At 39.6% G+C, this 16,248-nt stretch overlaps 1 protein-coding gene across 6 annotated transcripts in view; it reads left to right on the forward strand.

Annotated features, from left to right (window-relative positions):
- Nucleotides 1-16,248, forward strand: part of ARHGAP24 (Rho GTPase activating protein 24) — a 549,762-nt gene that overhangs the window by 485,663 nt on the left and 47,851 nt on the right. For all 6 annotated transcript variants that reach the window (XM_010845964.1, XM_010845966.1, XM_010845969.1 and 3 more), the window contains one exon: nucleotides 12,419-12,626. In XM_010845964.1, coding sequence (XP_010844266.1) covers nucleotides 12,419-12,626 — 208 coding nt within the window. The remainder of the gene's footprint in view (nucleotides 1-12,418; nucleotides 12,627-16,248) is intronic.

A 16,248-nucleotide genomic window follows, 5' to 3' on the forward strand; every position in this document is an offset into this window, starting at 1 on the left:
GGGTTTTTTATGTTTTGCACTTTCTGTCTTGTCGTGAGCTATAGCACTTCTCCAAGAATCCTGGCTAGCCCTGCTTTCATTATGCCCCCTTCCCTCTCTCCTGAAATATCAGCAAAGGAAGGCAATGCTGAAAAAAAAAAAAAAAAACATGGGCAGGCTGGCAAAGGGCAGCCACAGAGTGGGAATAGCGTCCATTTATCATCTCCCGTGGGCTATTTTTAAATGATTGTCCTTGCCTCTGTGAAGTCTTGGTAATCTGAGGAATGTTGAGCATTTGAGTCAAGGATTAACAGATTTTTAATTGACAAAGCTGCATTCTGGTCACTGTCAGAGGAGACTTACCGGAAGCGTTCAGCTGTTTTCTAAGTTCCTTCTCCCCTTCTGCTGAGCCCTGCATACCAGCCTCTCCCAGGTCACTGCTCAGCCAGCTAGGCAGTGAGGCTTTGGAGGAAACAGTGCCAGGCTGTGGCTGTGAGACTGTGTCTGTGCGGCACTAGCCAGTCCCTTCAGCAGCAGCGTCCAGCGGAGAGTTAGATCTTTATTCAAGGTCCTGCACTGAAAAGAATGAACTTTTCTTTCAATCCCAGGTTCCCAAGCCATGCTACCTTAAGAAAAGAGTGTCACTTTGTTCTTTGTGTCATCCCCTGGGTGCTCCGGGAGTTCTAGAAGTGGATGGGGGTTTCGGAGTTCCTCTCTCAAACCTCTTAGAAAGTATCCCCTGAAATCCTTTCAGGAATCATGGGAAGGCATCCAGAAGTGAAAAATGGTGACATGTCTGCTTTTCCTGATCCATATTTAAAACATATTCTCTCTGTTGTCCTGGCTAGGCTGACAGAATGGATAGGCTTTCAGAATGCAGAGGGGAGTTGGACTGAAGTTTCCAGAGGTCTGTGGGGATTGCAGCTTCTATACTGAGCCAGTGGAGCTCACTGCTCAGCCATCCTTTCTCTTTCAGACCTCTTCTGTCCTTTACTGTTCTTTCCATCTCTGCTTCTTTCTTTAGGTACTAATAGGGGTCTCCCCTGGAGAAGGCAATGGCAAACCACTCCAGTGTTCTTGCCTGGAGAATCCCAGGGACAGGAGAGCCTGGTGGGCTGCAGTCCATGGGGTCGCTAAGAGTCGGATACGACTGAGTGACTTCACTTTCACTTTTCATTTTCATGCATTGGAGAAGGAAATGGCAACCCACTCCAGTACTCTTGCCTGGAGAATCCCAGAGACGGAGGAGTCTGTTGGGCTGCCGTCTATGGGGTTGCACAGAGTCAGACACGACTGAAGCAACTTAGCAGTAGCAGCAGCAGGGGTCTCCCCAGGTGGTACAGTGGTAAAGAATCTGTCTGCCAATGCAGAAGACATGGGTTCCATTCCTGGGTCAGGAAGATCCCCTGCAGGAGGATATGGCAACCCACTCCGGTATTTTTGCCTGGAAAATCCTCATGGACAGAGGAGCCTGATGGGAAACAATCCATAGAGTCACATAGAGTTGGACATAACTGAGCGACTGAGCACACGTGCACGCACACACACACACATACACAAGGGTCTCAGAACATGCTTTCCCAGTGGTTTTAAAAATCGAGGGAATGTGAAGCATCTATCAGGCAGGAAGCTGGGGAGAGTGGTGATTTGTTGGATATATGTTCTGCTGAGATAAAGGTTAGAATGTATTTTTTGCTATTTTAAACTTTATTTTTTTTACCTCCATAAGACTAATATTGAATATACAGAGCATAACTCATCTTTTGATTACTTGGGGGTGCATAACATTTTGGATCCTGATGTCAGTGAAATTTCTAGTCAGAAAGGGCTGGCTGGTTTATGATTGTTGTGATCACAGGACATATCAAAGTACAATTTTATGCCCTAACTTTATCGTGTCTTTTTCTCGAGTTGCTCTCTTCTTGGAGATACGTCATCATTAATTCCCCAGTTGTTCCCCCCACACATACCATAGCCATTTAGTTATTGTTGTTTAGTAACTAAATCATGTCCAATTCTTTGCAACCCCATGGACTGTAGCCCACCAGGCTTCTCTGTCAATGAAATTTCCCAAGGGAGAATACTGGAGTGGGTTGCCATTTCCATCTCCAATAACCATTTGTGGTCATGCCATATTGCTTCTGTGGGCTTCCCAGGTAGCACTAGTGGTAAAGAATCCATCTGCCAGTGTAGGAGACAAAAGAGATCCCTGGATTGGGAAGATCTCCTGGAGAAGGAAATGGTAACCCACTCCAGTATTCTTACCTGGAAAATTCCATGGACAGAGGCACCTGGAGGGCTGCAGTTTGTGGGGTCATGAAGAGTTGGACACAACTTAGCAACTTAAGAGCAACATATTGCTTTTTCCTTCCTTATATACTTTCAGCTTCATTTCTGTTTCCATCGCCTTAGTTGTTTGTGCCTTTATTGTTTCAAGCACACAACTGACTTTTTAAAAATTTATTCATTTTTCATTGCAGGATAACTGCTTTAAAATGTTGTATTGGTTTTAGTGTTGTCCTCTGATTCATCAACATGAATCAGCCATATATATTTCTATATATCCCCTCCTCTTGAACCTCCCTCCAACCTCCCACCCCATCCCACCCTGCTAGGATGTCGCAGAGCACCAGACTGAGCTCCCTGGGTCAGGTAGCCAATTCCCACTGGCTGTCTGTTTTACATACCATGGTGTATGTTTCAATGCTTCTCTCTCAGTTCATTTCACACTCTCTGTATCCCGTTGTGTCCATAAGTCTGTTCTCTATGTCTGCATCTCTACCGCTGCCTTACAAATATGTTCATCAATACCATTTTTCTAGATTCCATATATATGCATTAATATATGATGTTTTTCTCTTTTCAACTTACTTCACTAGTATAACAGAGTCTAATAGAACTGACTCTGATTCTTCCTTTTTATGGCGGAATAATATGTCATTGTATTAATATATGTGCACCACATCTTCTTTATCCCCCTTTATCTATTAATGGTCATCTAGGTTGCTTCCATGTATTGGCTCTTGTAAATTGTTGTTGTGGTTCATTTGCTAAGTTGTGTCTGACTCTTTGCGGCCCCATGGACTGCAGCATGCCAGGCTTCCCTGTCCTTCACCATCTCCCAGAGTTTGCTCAAATTCATGTCCCTTGTGTTAGTGATGCTATCCAACCATCTCATCCTCTGATGTCCCCTTCTCCTCTTGCCCTCAATTTTTCCCAGCATCAGGGCCTTTTCCAGTGAGCTGGCTCTTCACATCAGGTGGCCAAAGTGTTGGAACTTCAACTTCAGCACCAGTCCTTCCAATGAATATTCAGTATTATTTCCTTTAGGATTGACTGGTTTGGTCTTGCAGTCCAAGGAACTCTCAAGCATCTTCTCCAGCACCACAGTTTGAAAGTATCAGTTCTTCAGTTCTCAGTCTTCTTTATGGCCCAACTCTCACATCCATACCATACCTGACTGACTACTGGAAATATCATAGCTTTGACTATATGGACCTTTGTTAGCAAAGTGATGTCTCTGCTTTTTAATATGCTGTCTAGGTTTGTCTTAGCCTTTCTTCCAAGGAACAAACATCTTAGAAGCACAAAACTGATTTTAACCTTAAAAGTGGCTCTTCAAGACAGCATCCATCCTCACCTCTTTGTACCCTCAATATTGTTCACACGTTTCATACAGTTAATTTGCTAAGGGTCATCCAACTGATATTCATGAAACAGTACTGTTAAGCAGTGTTCCACAGCTCAGAAATGTTTTATGAGTTCCTGTTGCTCCCAGGAGGATGTCCTGACTATTTCATGTCATTATCAAGGCCTTCTAAGCAACTACAACTGTTCCCACGTCCCCAGACTGGCCCCACTTTCCTCCCTGAACCTATCTCCTACACCACTGCTTTGCTTCTGTCCGTTGTCCCTCCTCTGCAGTCTGTCCACACTTTCTTCAAGTCATTGTTGGCTCTCACTTCTTCATCAGGCTGTCTCTGTTCACCTCTTGTATTCTTTACTCTGTAGTCCTTGTATTTACTGTTTTAAATTTATTTATTTTTGACCGCACTGAATCTTCATTGCTGCGTGGCTTTTTCTCCAGTTGTAGGGAGTGGAGGCTGCTCTAAGTGGTGCGTGGACTTCTCACTGTGGTGGCTTCTCTTGTTTCGGAGCACAGGCTGTAGGGCTCAGGCTTCAGTAGTTGTGGCACGTGGGCTTAGTAGTAGCAGCTTCTGGGCTCTAGAGCACAGGCTCAATAGTTGTGGCACACGGGCTTCGTTGCTCAGTAGCATATGGAATCTTCCCGGACCAGGGATCCGACTCACATCTCTACCAGGGAAGCCCTCCCTTATATGTCTTGCATGCTGCCATCAGGCCACTTTATCTTCATATCTATCTTCAAGTGCTCTAAACACATTTTTGATAAGATATATATATGTGTGTATGTATACATATATATATGTGCATGTGTGTGTTGACATATATATTATATATGTATTTGTTTATTTCTTCTGAAAGATAAAAACAGCAATAGGTCTTTTCAGTCCACGATTTAAGATTTATTGCAAACTGGTGACGTACAGTGTTATAACCTACTAGTTCATAGGCAATAACAGAATAGAATATCTTTATAGTAACAATGAATACAACCAATAATTTTTTAAGTTAGTTGTATATTTTGGATATTATAATCACATTTATGGAAGTTGATTTGTCCAACAGAATGCTGCTATTTAAATCCATATAATTTTAAATGGTGCTGTGAGTATTAATAGCTCATCAGTTCACACATCACAGTTTTACAGAGTCACCTACCAAGTGATTCTGGGGGTGAGAAAGAAGACAAAACAGGTTGCCTGGAATCTGTGAGCTCACACCCTCCTTGAGGATAAGGAAGCATAAATAAAAGTAATTGTTTAATATATAAAAAGCACTACAACAAATTATGTATGAATTCTGAGGAGCTTATGAGTAAGAAGATGCACTTTGGGTTCATCTGGAAAGGCAGTGATTCATATGAACGTGAAATCAGATTTGATCTTTGGAAGTTATGGAAAGACATTTTCTACTACATAATCCTAAGAGAGTGGTCAGTGTTCCCGTGAAAAAACTGTATGTCTGAATTGAATTAATATAATCCAGTAGAAAAGAAAGACTTTTAGAATCATATACACTCGTGTTCCTATCCCAGATCTACTGCTTTCTGTATGTATGACTTTAGGTAACCTTGCATCTCTGAGGCTGTTTATAGAAGGGAGATGCCCTTGTAGAATGTCTGTGAGTGTCAAATAAGAAAATGTGTGTAAATTCTGTGGCTTGGTACCTGGATGTAAATGATGAGTTTAATTACTCTGCTAATTATTCTGCCGGTCTAAGACCAATGCTATTTGCACTATTTTTAGGTCACTATTTGCACATTATTACACTTTCTTAATGATTTCAAGACTGTATTTTTCTCCCTTGTTCCCCATTCTGACAAGGAGAGTCAAGTTTTACCAAATTCTTTGGTTGTTATATAGATTCTGAGCTTCTTGAATTCAAAGGTTTCTATTCATGTGAGGTTTGTTGGCTACTTAGAAACTGCTGGTGAGAGACCAAAGTAAGCCTTGGCTGACTTTGCTTCTTAGTTCTGTACTATGTCTTTTATTTTGATTTGTCCATTTACCATGGGCATATGTTCATTTTTAATTGAAAATTATTACAATCCTGGTCACACCAAGACTTACTCTGCTAGCAGGGTTGCAGTAAATAGAAATATAAGTAAAAGCAAATTCTCTATATGACTTGGCAGTAATCTATGGAATGGGAGGGTCAAGGAACTCTGAAAAATAGTTGATGGTAGAAAATTTATGTAATGACCAAGAAATTGGCTAACTTGTACCTTTTTCATCAACAAAGACTTTTTTCTTTTCAAGTTTTTGTAGAAATCAGTACCACAACCTGTGAAGTCTTGATAAGTTTCATTTTACCTTGGAGTTATTCATTTATTTCCTTTAATTGAGGGGGTTAAGTATTTTGTTTTAATGCCTATATTAATTCCACAGATGTTTATGGAACACTCAATCCTTACCCACTTTGGTATTGAGTTCCAGAGAACAAGCCAGTGTGCCTAAGTCCATTCAAGCTGCTATAACAAAATGCCACATCCTGGGTGACTTCTAAACAATAGAAATTTATTTCTCATGGTTCTGAAGGTTCAAAGACTGAGATAAAGCCAGCATGACTGGGTTCCAATGAGCTCCCTCTTCTGGTTTGAGACTGTCCACTTGTTACATTCTCAAGGAGTAGAAAGAAAAAGAGCGAGCTCTCTGGGGTCCTTTTTATAAAGGTATTTGGGTTGGCCAAGAAGTTCATTCAAGTCTTTCATAACATCTTATGGCACAACTCAAACTAACTTTTTGGCCAGCCCAATGCTGATCCCACTCATGAGAACTTTTCACTCATGACCTAGGGTGAAAGATGAAAGGGTTAGTCACTCAGTCATGTCTGACTCTTTGTGACCCCATGGACTGTAGCTCACTAGGCTCCTCTGTCCATGGTATTCTCCAGGCAAGAATACTGGAGTGGGTTGTCATTCCTTTCTCCAGGGGATCTTCCCGATCCAGGGATCAAACCTGGGTCTCCTGCATTGCAGGCAGATTCTTTACCATCTGAGCCACCAAGGGGAAGGGATACTCATGATCTAATCACCTCTCAAAAGCCCTGCCTCCAAAAGTCATTCCCATAGGAATTAGATTTTCAACATAGAAATTTGGGAGGGACACTAACATTCATACCAGGACACATGATAGAACGAAGTATGAGCCTTGGAGTCCTTCACATCTGTCACAAATCCCAGTTCAGTCCTTGTGTCTGAAGAACCTTAAGAAATTTACTCAAACTTCCCTTCAGTTTATAAAATAAACAGTAGTATAAACTGTTATCCAGCATCATTTTTAATAATTATAAATGTAGACTATTGTCATCTTATAATAATTGTGAAAGTATAATCTTTTTTTATTTTTTAAACAATCCTTTTTTGACTGGTGGCGAACTAGTCCAGTGTGGATAAGGATCTAAATAAATAATTAGAAAATGATATGTTAATAAATCAAAGAAGAAACATAACAAGTTTGAGACTGGGATGGGTATGAGGTAATGTTTATAAGGACTTAACACAGGAGATTCGGAGAAGGCAATGGCACCCCACTCCAGTACTCTTGCCTGGAAAATCCCATGGATGGTGGAGCCTAGTAGGCTGCAGTCCATGGGGTCGCTAAGAGTCGAACACGACTGAGCAACTTCCCTTTCACTTTTCATTTTCAGGCATTGGAGAAGGAAATGGCAACCCACTCCAGTGTTCTTGGCTGGAAAATCCCAGGGACGGGGGAGCCTGGTGGGCTTCCATCTATGGGGTTGCACAGAGTCGGACATGACTGAAGCGACTTAGAAACAGCAGCAGCAGCAACACAGGAGATTATATGAGTTGAATTTTTCAGGATAAGTTTTCCTAGGCTGACTCTTGACAATATGACTTATGTTCTACCAGGACACCCAAAGATATAATAAGTCATAACACACATAGGAAACAACAAATAGTTCAATATAGTTACCAAGTAGGTTGTTTTTAAGGGAGCAGCAGTAATGAGGGTGAATATGGCCCAGAACCCGGTATGGAAAGGGCGCTACCTAAACGCCTGTTGATTGAATTGTCAATGAAGCGGCAGAGACTGGATTACAGAGACTATGTTTCCTGAAAAGGCTTCCAGGTGGTTCAATGGTAAAGAATCCACCTGCGAATGCAGGAGATGCAGGTTCCATCCCTGGGTCGGGAAGATCCCCTGGAAGATGAAATGGCAACCTGCTCCAGTATTCTTGCCTGAAAAATGCCATTAACAGAGGATCCTGTTGAGCCACAGCCCATGGGTTTGCAAAGAGTCAGACATGACTGAGCACACACACATTTCATGAAAAGGAGCTTGGTTAGCCAGTGGGTACCATTGGAAGAAATTAAACAAAAAAAGTGACGTGATCTGATTTAAATATTATGACTATCACTATGGCAACACTTGCCTGACTTGGGAACTTGGCTCTATAAAAGTCAGTTAAGAAGTATTGAGGATCTAATGGCAATGAGTTTGGAAGGGACCGATGTGGTCATTAAATGAGGGTTGTGAAGGAAGGTGTAATCTAGGTCCATTCTCAGATGGCCCTTCAAATGTCTGGGGGCATCACTGGTTCTCAGAACCAAAATCAGGATTATAGGAAGTGTGACAGGTTTTGAAGAAAAATAATTCAGAAAGTTTAAAAAATTTGAGTTTGACAATGTTTTGAGATACCCATGTTGAGGGGTCTAATAGGCACTTGGAAATCCAGTGCAAGAGGGGCCCAGATTGAGATACAAATCTGGGAGTAATTGTTACACCATGAGACTGAGTATAATTCAACAAAGAAATTGTGTAAAGTGAGGTGAAAACTAAGCTGTGGACAGAATCCAGAGGACCAGCAAACTTATAAGAAGGGTGTAGTAGATTGTATAGTCAAGAAGGAGACTAAAAAGAATGTTCTGGAAGGCAAGAATTACATAAGATGTGAGAAGTATCAGTAAGAAGAGTGAGATTGATGGTTTATAAAGGGAGTGAACCATAAAGTACTGCAAAAAATAAATCTGTCAATGATTTGGCAACTAGGTAGTTATTGGTAATTATTCTGAAAGCTCTTTTAGTGAAATGCGGTGTCAGGGGCCATATTGTAACAGATCAGCAAGAAGATGGGAAGTGATTAAATGGAGCCAGTGTTATACCTAGTTCGGAATCAAGGAACAAACTGAATAATTACAAAGCATAAAGAGTCCAAAGATGTTTGGCTTTGTATTTTATTTATTTATTTATGCGATGAGTAGAATTTGAGTATACTTTTCTGATCACACTCAGTGATCCCACAGGATGCCTCTAGCTGTGGAGTACATAATTTACATGTAAAGAAAGAACCTCACAAATCCTGAAGCTATTTAGATTTTCTCTCTATATATTTTTTCCTCTCTGTGTCTCCCTCCAGCTGAAACAGCCGTCCAAAGATATAATAAAATCACCTGTGTAATTTACTTTCTCAGTCTAATGGAAAGTCACGTTCTGAATGACGCTGTATGACACCATCAGTGTATTTCCAGGGGGAAATATGCATAACAAACTGTTGTCACCCAGAAATTCCAAGGATGCTTTTGTTAGGGAAAGTGAAACGTCTCTGAGAATTTAGCTGGGCATAGCTGGAACTGCTTGCAAGTCTCACACCACAGGGAATATTCTTGTTAATAATCTACTAATCGGTGCGTCCTCTTCTTCATGCTGCTAGCTGGGGATAGCTCACGACCTTTGTGCTTTTTTGTTGTTGTTAATTTTAAAACTTGAAGTTTAAATGTTGAAGTTCTAGCTAAAGCAGCTTCTTTTATTGGAGTATAATTGCTTTACAATGCTGTGTTAGTTTCTGCTGTACAATGAAGTGAATCAGCCATATGTATACATGTATCCCCTCTCCCTTGAGCTTCCTTCCCACCCCACCCCCAGTCTCACCTCTCTTAGAGTACAGAGCTGAGCTCCCTTTGCTATACAGCAGATTCCCACTACCTATCTATTTTAGACATGGTCGTGTATATATGTCAGTCCCAATCTGTCAGTTCATTGCTCCTTCCCTTTCCCCCTCTACCTGTGCCCTTAGCTCCATTCTCTATTTCTGCAACTCCCGTTTTCCCCTGTGCTTCCTTGGTGGTTCAGAGGGTAAAGAATCCATCTGCAACGAGGGAGACTTGAGTTCCATCCCTGGGTTGGGAAGATCCCCTGGAGAAGGGCATGGCAACCTACTCCAGTATTCTGGCCTGGAGAAGCTCCATGGACAAATGGCCTGGCAGGCTACAGTCCATGGCTTGCAAAGAGTCATACATGAGTGAGTGACTAAGCACACAATTTCTCCCTGGCTTCCACACCAAAACCAAAAAATTCTTATACAGAAGTTGTTTCACCGTCTACCTTTGTAAATCAGAGACCTTTGGAACATTCTATTTCCAATGCTACAGACTGGGGGGTATACAACTAATCATTACCTAATGCTTTGCAAGACTGGATAAACAGCAGAAAATTACTGTTTTCCCCACAGGAATTCTAAGCATGTGTACATATTGTCTACATTCTAAAACTCTCTTACATATTCTGTTGCTAAATAGGTATGCTGCTACTGCTGCTAAGTCGCATCAGTTGTGTCCGACTCTGTGCGATCCCATAGATGGCAGCCCACTAGGCGCCTCTGTCCCTGGGATTCTCCAGGCAAGAATACTGGAGTGGGTTGCCATTTCCTTCTCCAATGCATGAAAGTGAAAAGTGAAAGTGAAGTTGCTCAGTCGTGTCCAAGTCTTCGTGACCCCATGGACTGCAGCCTACCAGGCTCCTTCATCCATGGGATTTTCCAGGAAAGAGTACTGGAGTGGGTGCCATTGCCTTCTCCAGCTGTGTAACTAACCTTATGTATTTAATCTCTCTCAGTTTCCTCAGGTATAATATAGCTACCATGTATATTTATTATGGAAATAAGAGAATACATGTCAACAACTTAGTGCATGTTAGGTACTTAATGCATGAACGAATGTTGGGGGCTCTTGGCTTTTAGTTTGTTGCTATACTTAAGAAAATTCTTATCATACAGGCAAGCCTATGTGTAATGGGGAAAAAAAGAAAACCAGAATACCCATCTAAAGCAAAACTTACTGTATCCTTTATCACCTCCCTGAGTTTTGGGGGCATAAAGGACCCTGATCAGAAAAGCATGCTTGCCTGTTTTTCATTACTGTGTAAAACTAAATCTTGGCAGTTTGGTTCTAATTTGTAGCACACATTGAGGTTGAACTGGCACATCTTTAATAGATTTTTCTGCTGGATTTAGGGAGATACCTTATGTATTAATAATGTGTCAGTCCAAAAGAAAAAGAAGTGAAAAATCAGATAGATAGGATTTATTCCCTAATGTTGACATTATTTTTTTATTTAATTTATAAGTGCCTCTGAAAGGCTATCTCCTTAATTTTGGCAGGATAGAATCCAAACATTCCAAGCAAGAAAGCACAAAAGAGCTCCATAGAGAAAGAGTCAGTGTTCTTCATTCATAATCAATTTTAAGCTTTGTTATTAAAATAACTAAAAGAGTTTCAAATCATTATCACCACTTCATAAAATATCAGACACTGCCTCAAGTAACAGAAAATCCAGAGGTCAGTGATTCCAGTTTTAACATACCATTATCGAGAAACTGCTTGTTGTAAAGTCTACAAACTCAGCTAATTTCCAATTGTTTTATATGCACTTAAATATTAACATCAAATCATTCAACCCTTTTTCCTAAAAGGAATATGTTAGTGCTAGACTTGATACCAGGTGGAGAATAGTTTCATTTGTTGTGTTTTTCTTTCTGCCTAGGCTAGGAATATTCTCTTTGGTAGCAAGTGTTTATTGCATGGAATGTGATGGTTTTACTTTACTGAATCCGTACATAAATTTTTTTACCGATAGAGAAGTAAAGCATATGTTCTTATTGTTAAATCCTGAATTTAATGGTTTTGAAATAATTCCCCAAACATTCCAGAGTCTTACATAGTTTCAACATGCACCACTAATTTTTCTTCCCCTTTTATGAAACTCGTTAGGCCATTAAAACCTTTCAGTAATATTCATCCCATCTGGGAACATTGGAATCATATTTGCTTTGGCTTCTTTTCTTCCTCTGTTCTCATTGGTTGGTTATTTTTCCAAGTTCTAAGTCATATTAGTACATTTTAGAGGCATTGTTTCTTAATCAGTGGGGTACCAAGGATTAAGAGTGGGGATATTCAGCCCCAAATGCATGCACAAAGAAATGCATCATTTGTAAGTATTTAAAAATCATGAATAAAACTGGCCAAAATGGTTTTGATTTTTATCACCCCCATGTGCTGTTAATTCTAGACAATATGTAATCAGATACTCATTCTTGTTAGGAAAAACCACCATGACCCTGTCTCCTCACTTTTGGAACATAGAGCTTCATAATTCAATTTTTTTCTTTCCAGTAAATTAATAGTTTAAGATTTTTAAAGAGCAGACACTGTCTGAAATATTTTATATGGGTGAAAATTCTGTGTCTCTTTTCATGGTTTATCACGTTGATTATAATCATGGCATCATCACTTGATTAAAAACAAAAGGTGCCATTTTATTTAAAAAAGAAAAAGAAAACAAAAGTGAAGGGAGGAGAATTCTCTTGTGGTCCAGCAGTTAGAACAAAGGAGTAGCAGGAGTTGTTGTTCAGTCACTAAGTCGTGTCCACATCTTTGCCACCCTATAGACTGCAGGGAGCCAGGTCTCCCTGTCCTTCACTATCTCCCAGAGGTTGCTTAAACTTACGCAGTAGGAACAGATGAATCTCTCAAATTCATTGTGACCCTTTATTTCTCCAGGCATTTTCGGACAGAAACTGGAAGATACTGTTCGCTATGAGAAGAGATATGGGAACCGCCTGGCTCCAATGTTGGTGGAGCAGTGCGTGGACTTCATCCGACAAAGGGGGCTGAAGGAAGAGGGTCTCTTCCGACTGCCAGGCCAGGCTAACCTGGTCAAGGAACTGCAGGATGCTTTTGACTGTGGGGAGAAGCCGTCATTTGACAGGTAGATTTCAAGATTTTACTAATCATCCTTCACTGAGACTCTAACTAAACTAAAAGGTTGCTGTGAGCTGAAATGGCGTAACTTGAATTGATACTGTCACAGTTTAGAAGATGAATTATATGGCCTTGCAAAGATGGATTGTGTTTATTAAGTTACAGAATCAAAAATGTGGTATTAGGTGTCTTTCTCTGCTATGCTTTTCCCCCTTTAATACATTATTATTTATTCTTTTCCTTCGGTCTCGAATCAAAGATTAAACTTTCGCATTGGAAAAGTGAATTTTTGAAATAGCAGCCTTCTCTTGTTTGATGTTTCTTTGAATTCTTTCAGATGAAGAATATTTAAAGTGTTGATCAACAGCTTGGGATATTAACAATGTAATTACAAGCATTGTGTCTTAAATATATAGCCACACCCTAATCTAGAATAGATTTGCAAGGAAGCAAGGAAAAGTATATAGCTTGGTGCAATTTAGAAAACAAAGTCACAGCGAAGAATGCATAAAGCACCCGTAACTCCACTAATGAGTTAAACACTGAAAATATTTTGTTAATTACTTCTTCATTTTTTTTAATTCAACAGAAACAAGTTTTTTTTTTCATATCAATAGTTGAAAAATGCCTTTATGCCAACATATTCTAATTTAACATCTGATCATTGGCAAACTCTATAAGCATAATTTTTAATAATCATTTCACTCTGTAGCTATGTCACATATAACTACTTCAGTAATGTTGAACATTTATATTGTGACTTTTCTCACTATTAGAGGTAATCATGTAGTGTACTTTCTCTTTGAAAGTATAGAATTATCACATGGATAGACACAGGTCTATAGAACAAATAGACAAGAAGACTCTTGAATACTTGATACAAGGTAAGGGAAGCATCATTGAGAGTATGGGTTTGTGCTAATAATAATAATTTAAAAATCATGTTAACTCATTTGAGATCCTTTTACTGGTCACATTAACAAAATCCTGAACAATAATACTACTCAGTGCTGGCAAGGTGTGTTGAGGTAGGCACCCTCATGATTAGAGATCATTGTAATCTTTCTAAATAAATTTGGTAATATATTTCAAGACCCCTTAAGGAAAGCCCAATCCTAGAAAAAAACCAAATTTGTGAAAAAATTGAAGTTCAGAGTTGTTTCTTATAATTTCTATAATACCGAAGAATGAACACAATCTATTATCTCTAACTGTAGTATGATTACTATAATAAAATGTTGCTTAGTTATTAAAATGTTCAGAAAATGCTAATTATATAATGATAAATGGAAAAATAAGACAGGTAAATTAATTTTACAAAATGTATCACAGTTTATAAAGATTCATAAATCCTCCCTGATAGAAAATTAAATGTAAAGGTAAGGAAATGAATTCAAAACTAAGGTCAGAGAATACATTTCAAAAATACAGATATACTTTTGGTGGGGGAGCCTCATGTCTTAGTCTATACTTTGGAAAAAAAAATTCAGTGGTTCCATAGTTCAGGCCTGTTTAGAATATATAAACAATGGTTTATCTAGGAGAAATGTAAAGTTTTGTGCTAAAATTAGAAAAAAGTTTGTCAGTGGGATTCTTTTAATAAAATATCACATTATGGGAAAACAGTATTCTGTACAACGAACTTCATGTGACATTGATAAATTTCAATGACCTTTTTCTTTGTATTTATGTAATGGTCTCAGTACATGCAGATGACCTTAATAGTAAAGTTTATTTATTAAAAATTCTCCTGCCATAAGCATTTGAAGTTTGTTTCTGATTACAGATCTTTGCTAAATGTGAGAATAAGGGTCTATTTTATGTCTTAGGGTACTTGTAAGAAGAGATGTGCCCTGTAAGCATCTATTTCCTGATAACTATGGGCTAACAATAAACTTTATATAAAATATGATCCCAATTGCAAAAAATGCACTTTTTCCATAAAATGCATCAATGCATTGAGACCAAAGAAAATATAAGAAAAGATAAACATTAATTTTGTGTAATGAAGAGGAACGTACTCCCTTTTATACTATAAATTCAGTAAACCTTAACTTTTATAATCAGAAATTTAATCCGAAAGGTCTTTCAGTTAATTTCATGCTGCACAAAAATGTCTTTATCTTTTAATTTCTGAAGTATATCTACAGAAACTGCCTGTTCCCTAGAAAATTTGTAGAAGAGACTTATAGAGCGTATTTCAGCATAAGGCACGATATGATGATGTTAGTAGCCTGCTTTGAGAAAAAAGAGTGTCATTCATTTGCTCAGTCAGATTTCTACCCTGGTATATGAACTGACCCCCAAATTTTGTGGCATCAGCAAGAACAACCAATCACTTGTTCATAAATCAGCAATTTAGGCAGGACTTGATGAGGATGTGCTCATTTCTCCAACATGTTGATTAATATAGATCAGTTAAGTCTGAAGGATCTAAGGCATCACTCACATGTCTGGAGCATTATCTGAGATGACTAAGCTAGCTGGGCTTCCAAGGTGGCGCCAGTGGTTAAGAACCCTCCTGCCAACACAGCAGACGTTAGAGACACAGGTTCGGTCCCTGGGTAGGGAAGATCCCCTGGAGGAGGTCATGGCAACCCACTCCAATATTCTTGCCCAGAGAATCCTATGGACAGGGGAGCTGGGTGGGCTACAGTCCATGGGGTCTCAAAGAGTCAGAAATGACTGAAACAACTTAGCGTACACAGAAGATTGCTGGAGGCTGCAATCTCTCTCTTTGAAGTCTCACATCCAGTAGAGCATCTCTTCATGCAACTTTTATCTCTATCAGATTTATCAGACTCAGTGACATGGCTCAGGCTTCTAAAAGAGCCAATATGGAAGCTTGTAAGCACCGCATTGGTCTAAGCAAGTCACGAAAGAGGGGCAGCCTAGATTTCAGGGAAAGGAAATAAACTCCAGAGCTTAATGGATAGAAGTGGCATACATGTACAGGAAAGGAAGAATTTGTGGGATGTTATTTTAGAAGAAAATCACTATAGCTTTAAAATCTAGAAATAGGAGCAAGTTCCCCAACTTTGTTCTTTACAAGAGTGTTTTGTATATTCTACAACATTTGCGTATCTCTAAAAAATTTAGTGTAAGTTTGTCAGTTTTTACCAAAAAAATGCCTATATGATTTTGATAGATATTTCATTGACTCTAGAAATCAATTAGGAGAAAAGTGACAGTGTAGAAATACGAAATCTTCTAATCCTTGAACAAAGCCCATTTCAATGTGTCATTCAGTTCAGTTCAGGTGCTCAGTCGTGTCCGACTCTTTGCTACCCCAAGAATTGCAGCACGCCAGGCCTCCCTGTCCATCACCAACTCCCGGAGTTCACCCAGACTCATGTCCATCGAGTCAGTGATGCCATCCAGCCATCTCATCCTCTGTCGTCCCCTTCTCCTCCTGCCCCCAATCCCTCCCAGCATCAGAGTCTTTTCCAATGAGTCAACTCCTCGCATGAGGTGGCCAAAGTACTGGAGTTTCAGCTTTAGCATCATTCCTTCCAAAGAACTCCCAGGGCTGATCTCCTTCAGAATGGACTGGTTGGATCTCCTTGCAGTCCAAGGGACTCTCAAGAGTCTTCTTCAATACCACAGTTCAAAAGCATCAATTCTTTGGC

The sequence above is a fragment of the Bison bison genome, unplaced genomic scaffold (genome assembly GCF_000754665.1).
Source record: "Bison bison bison isolate TAMUID 2011002044 unplaced genomic scaffold, Bison_UMD1.0 scf7180017864228, whole genome shotgun sequence".
Classification (NCBI taxonomy): Eukaryota; Metazoa; Chordata; class Mammalia; order Artiodactyla; family Bovidae; genus Bison; species Bison bison.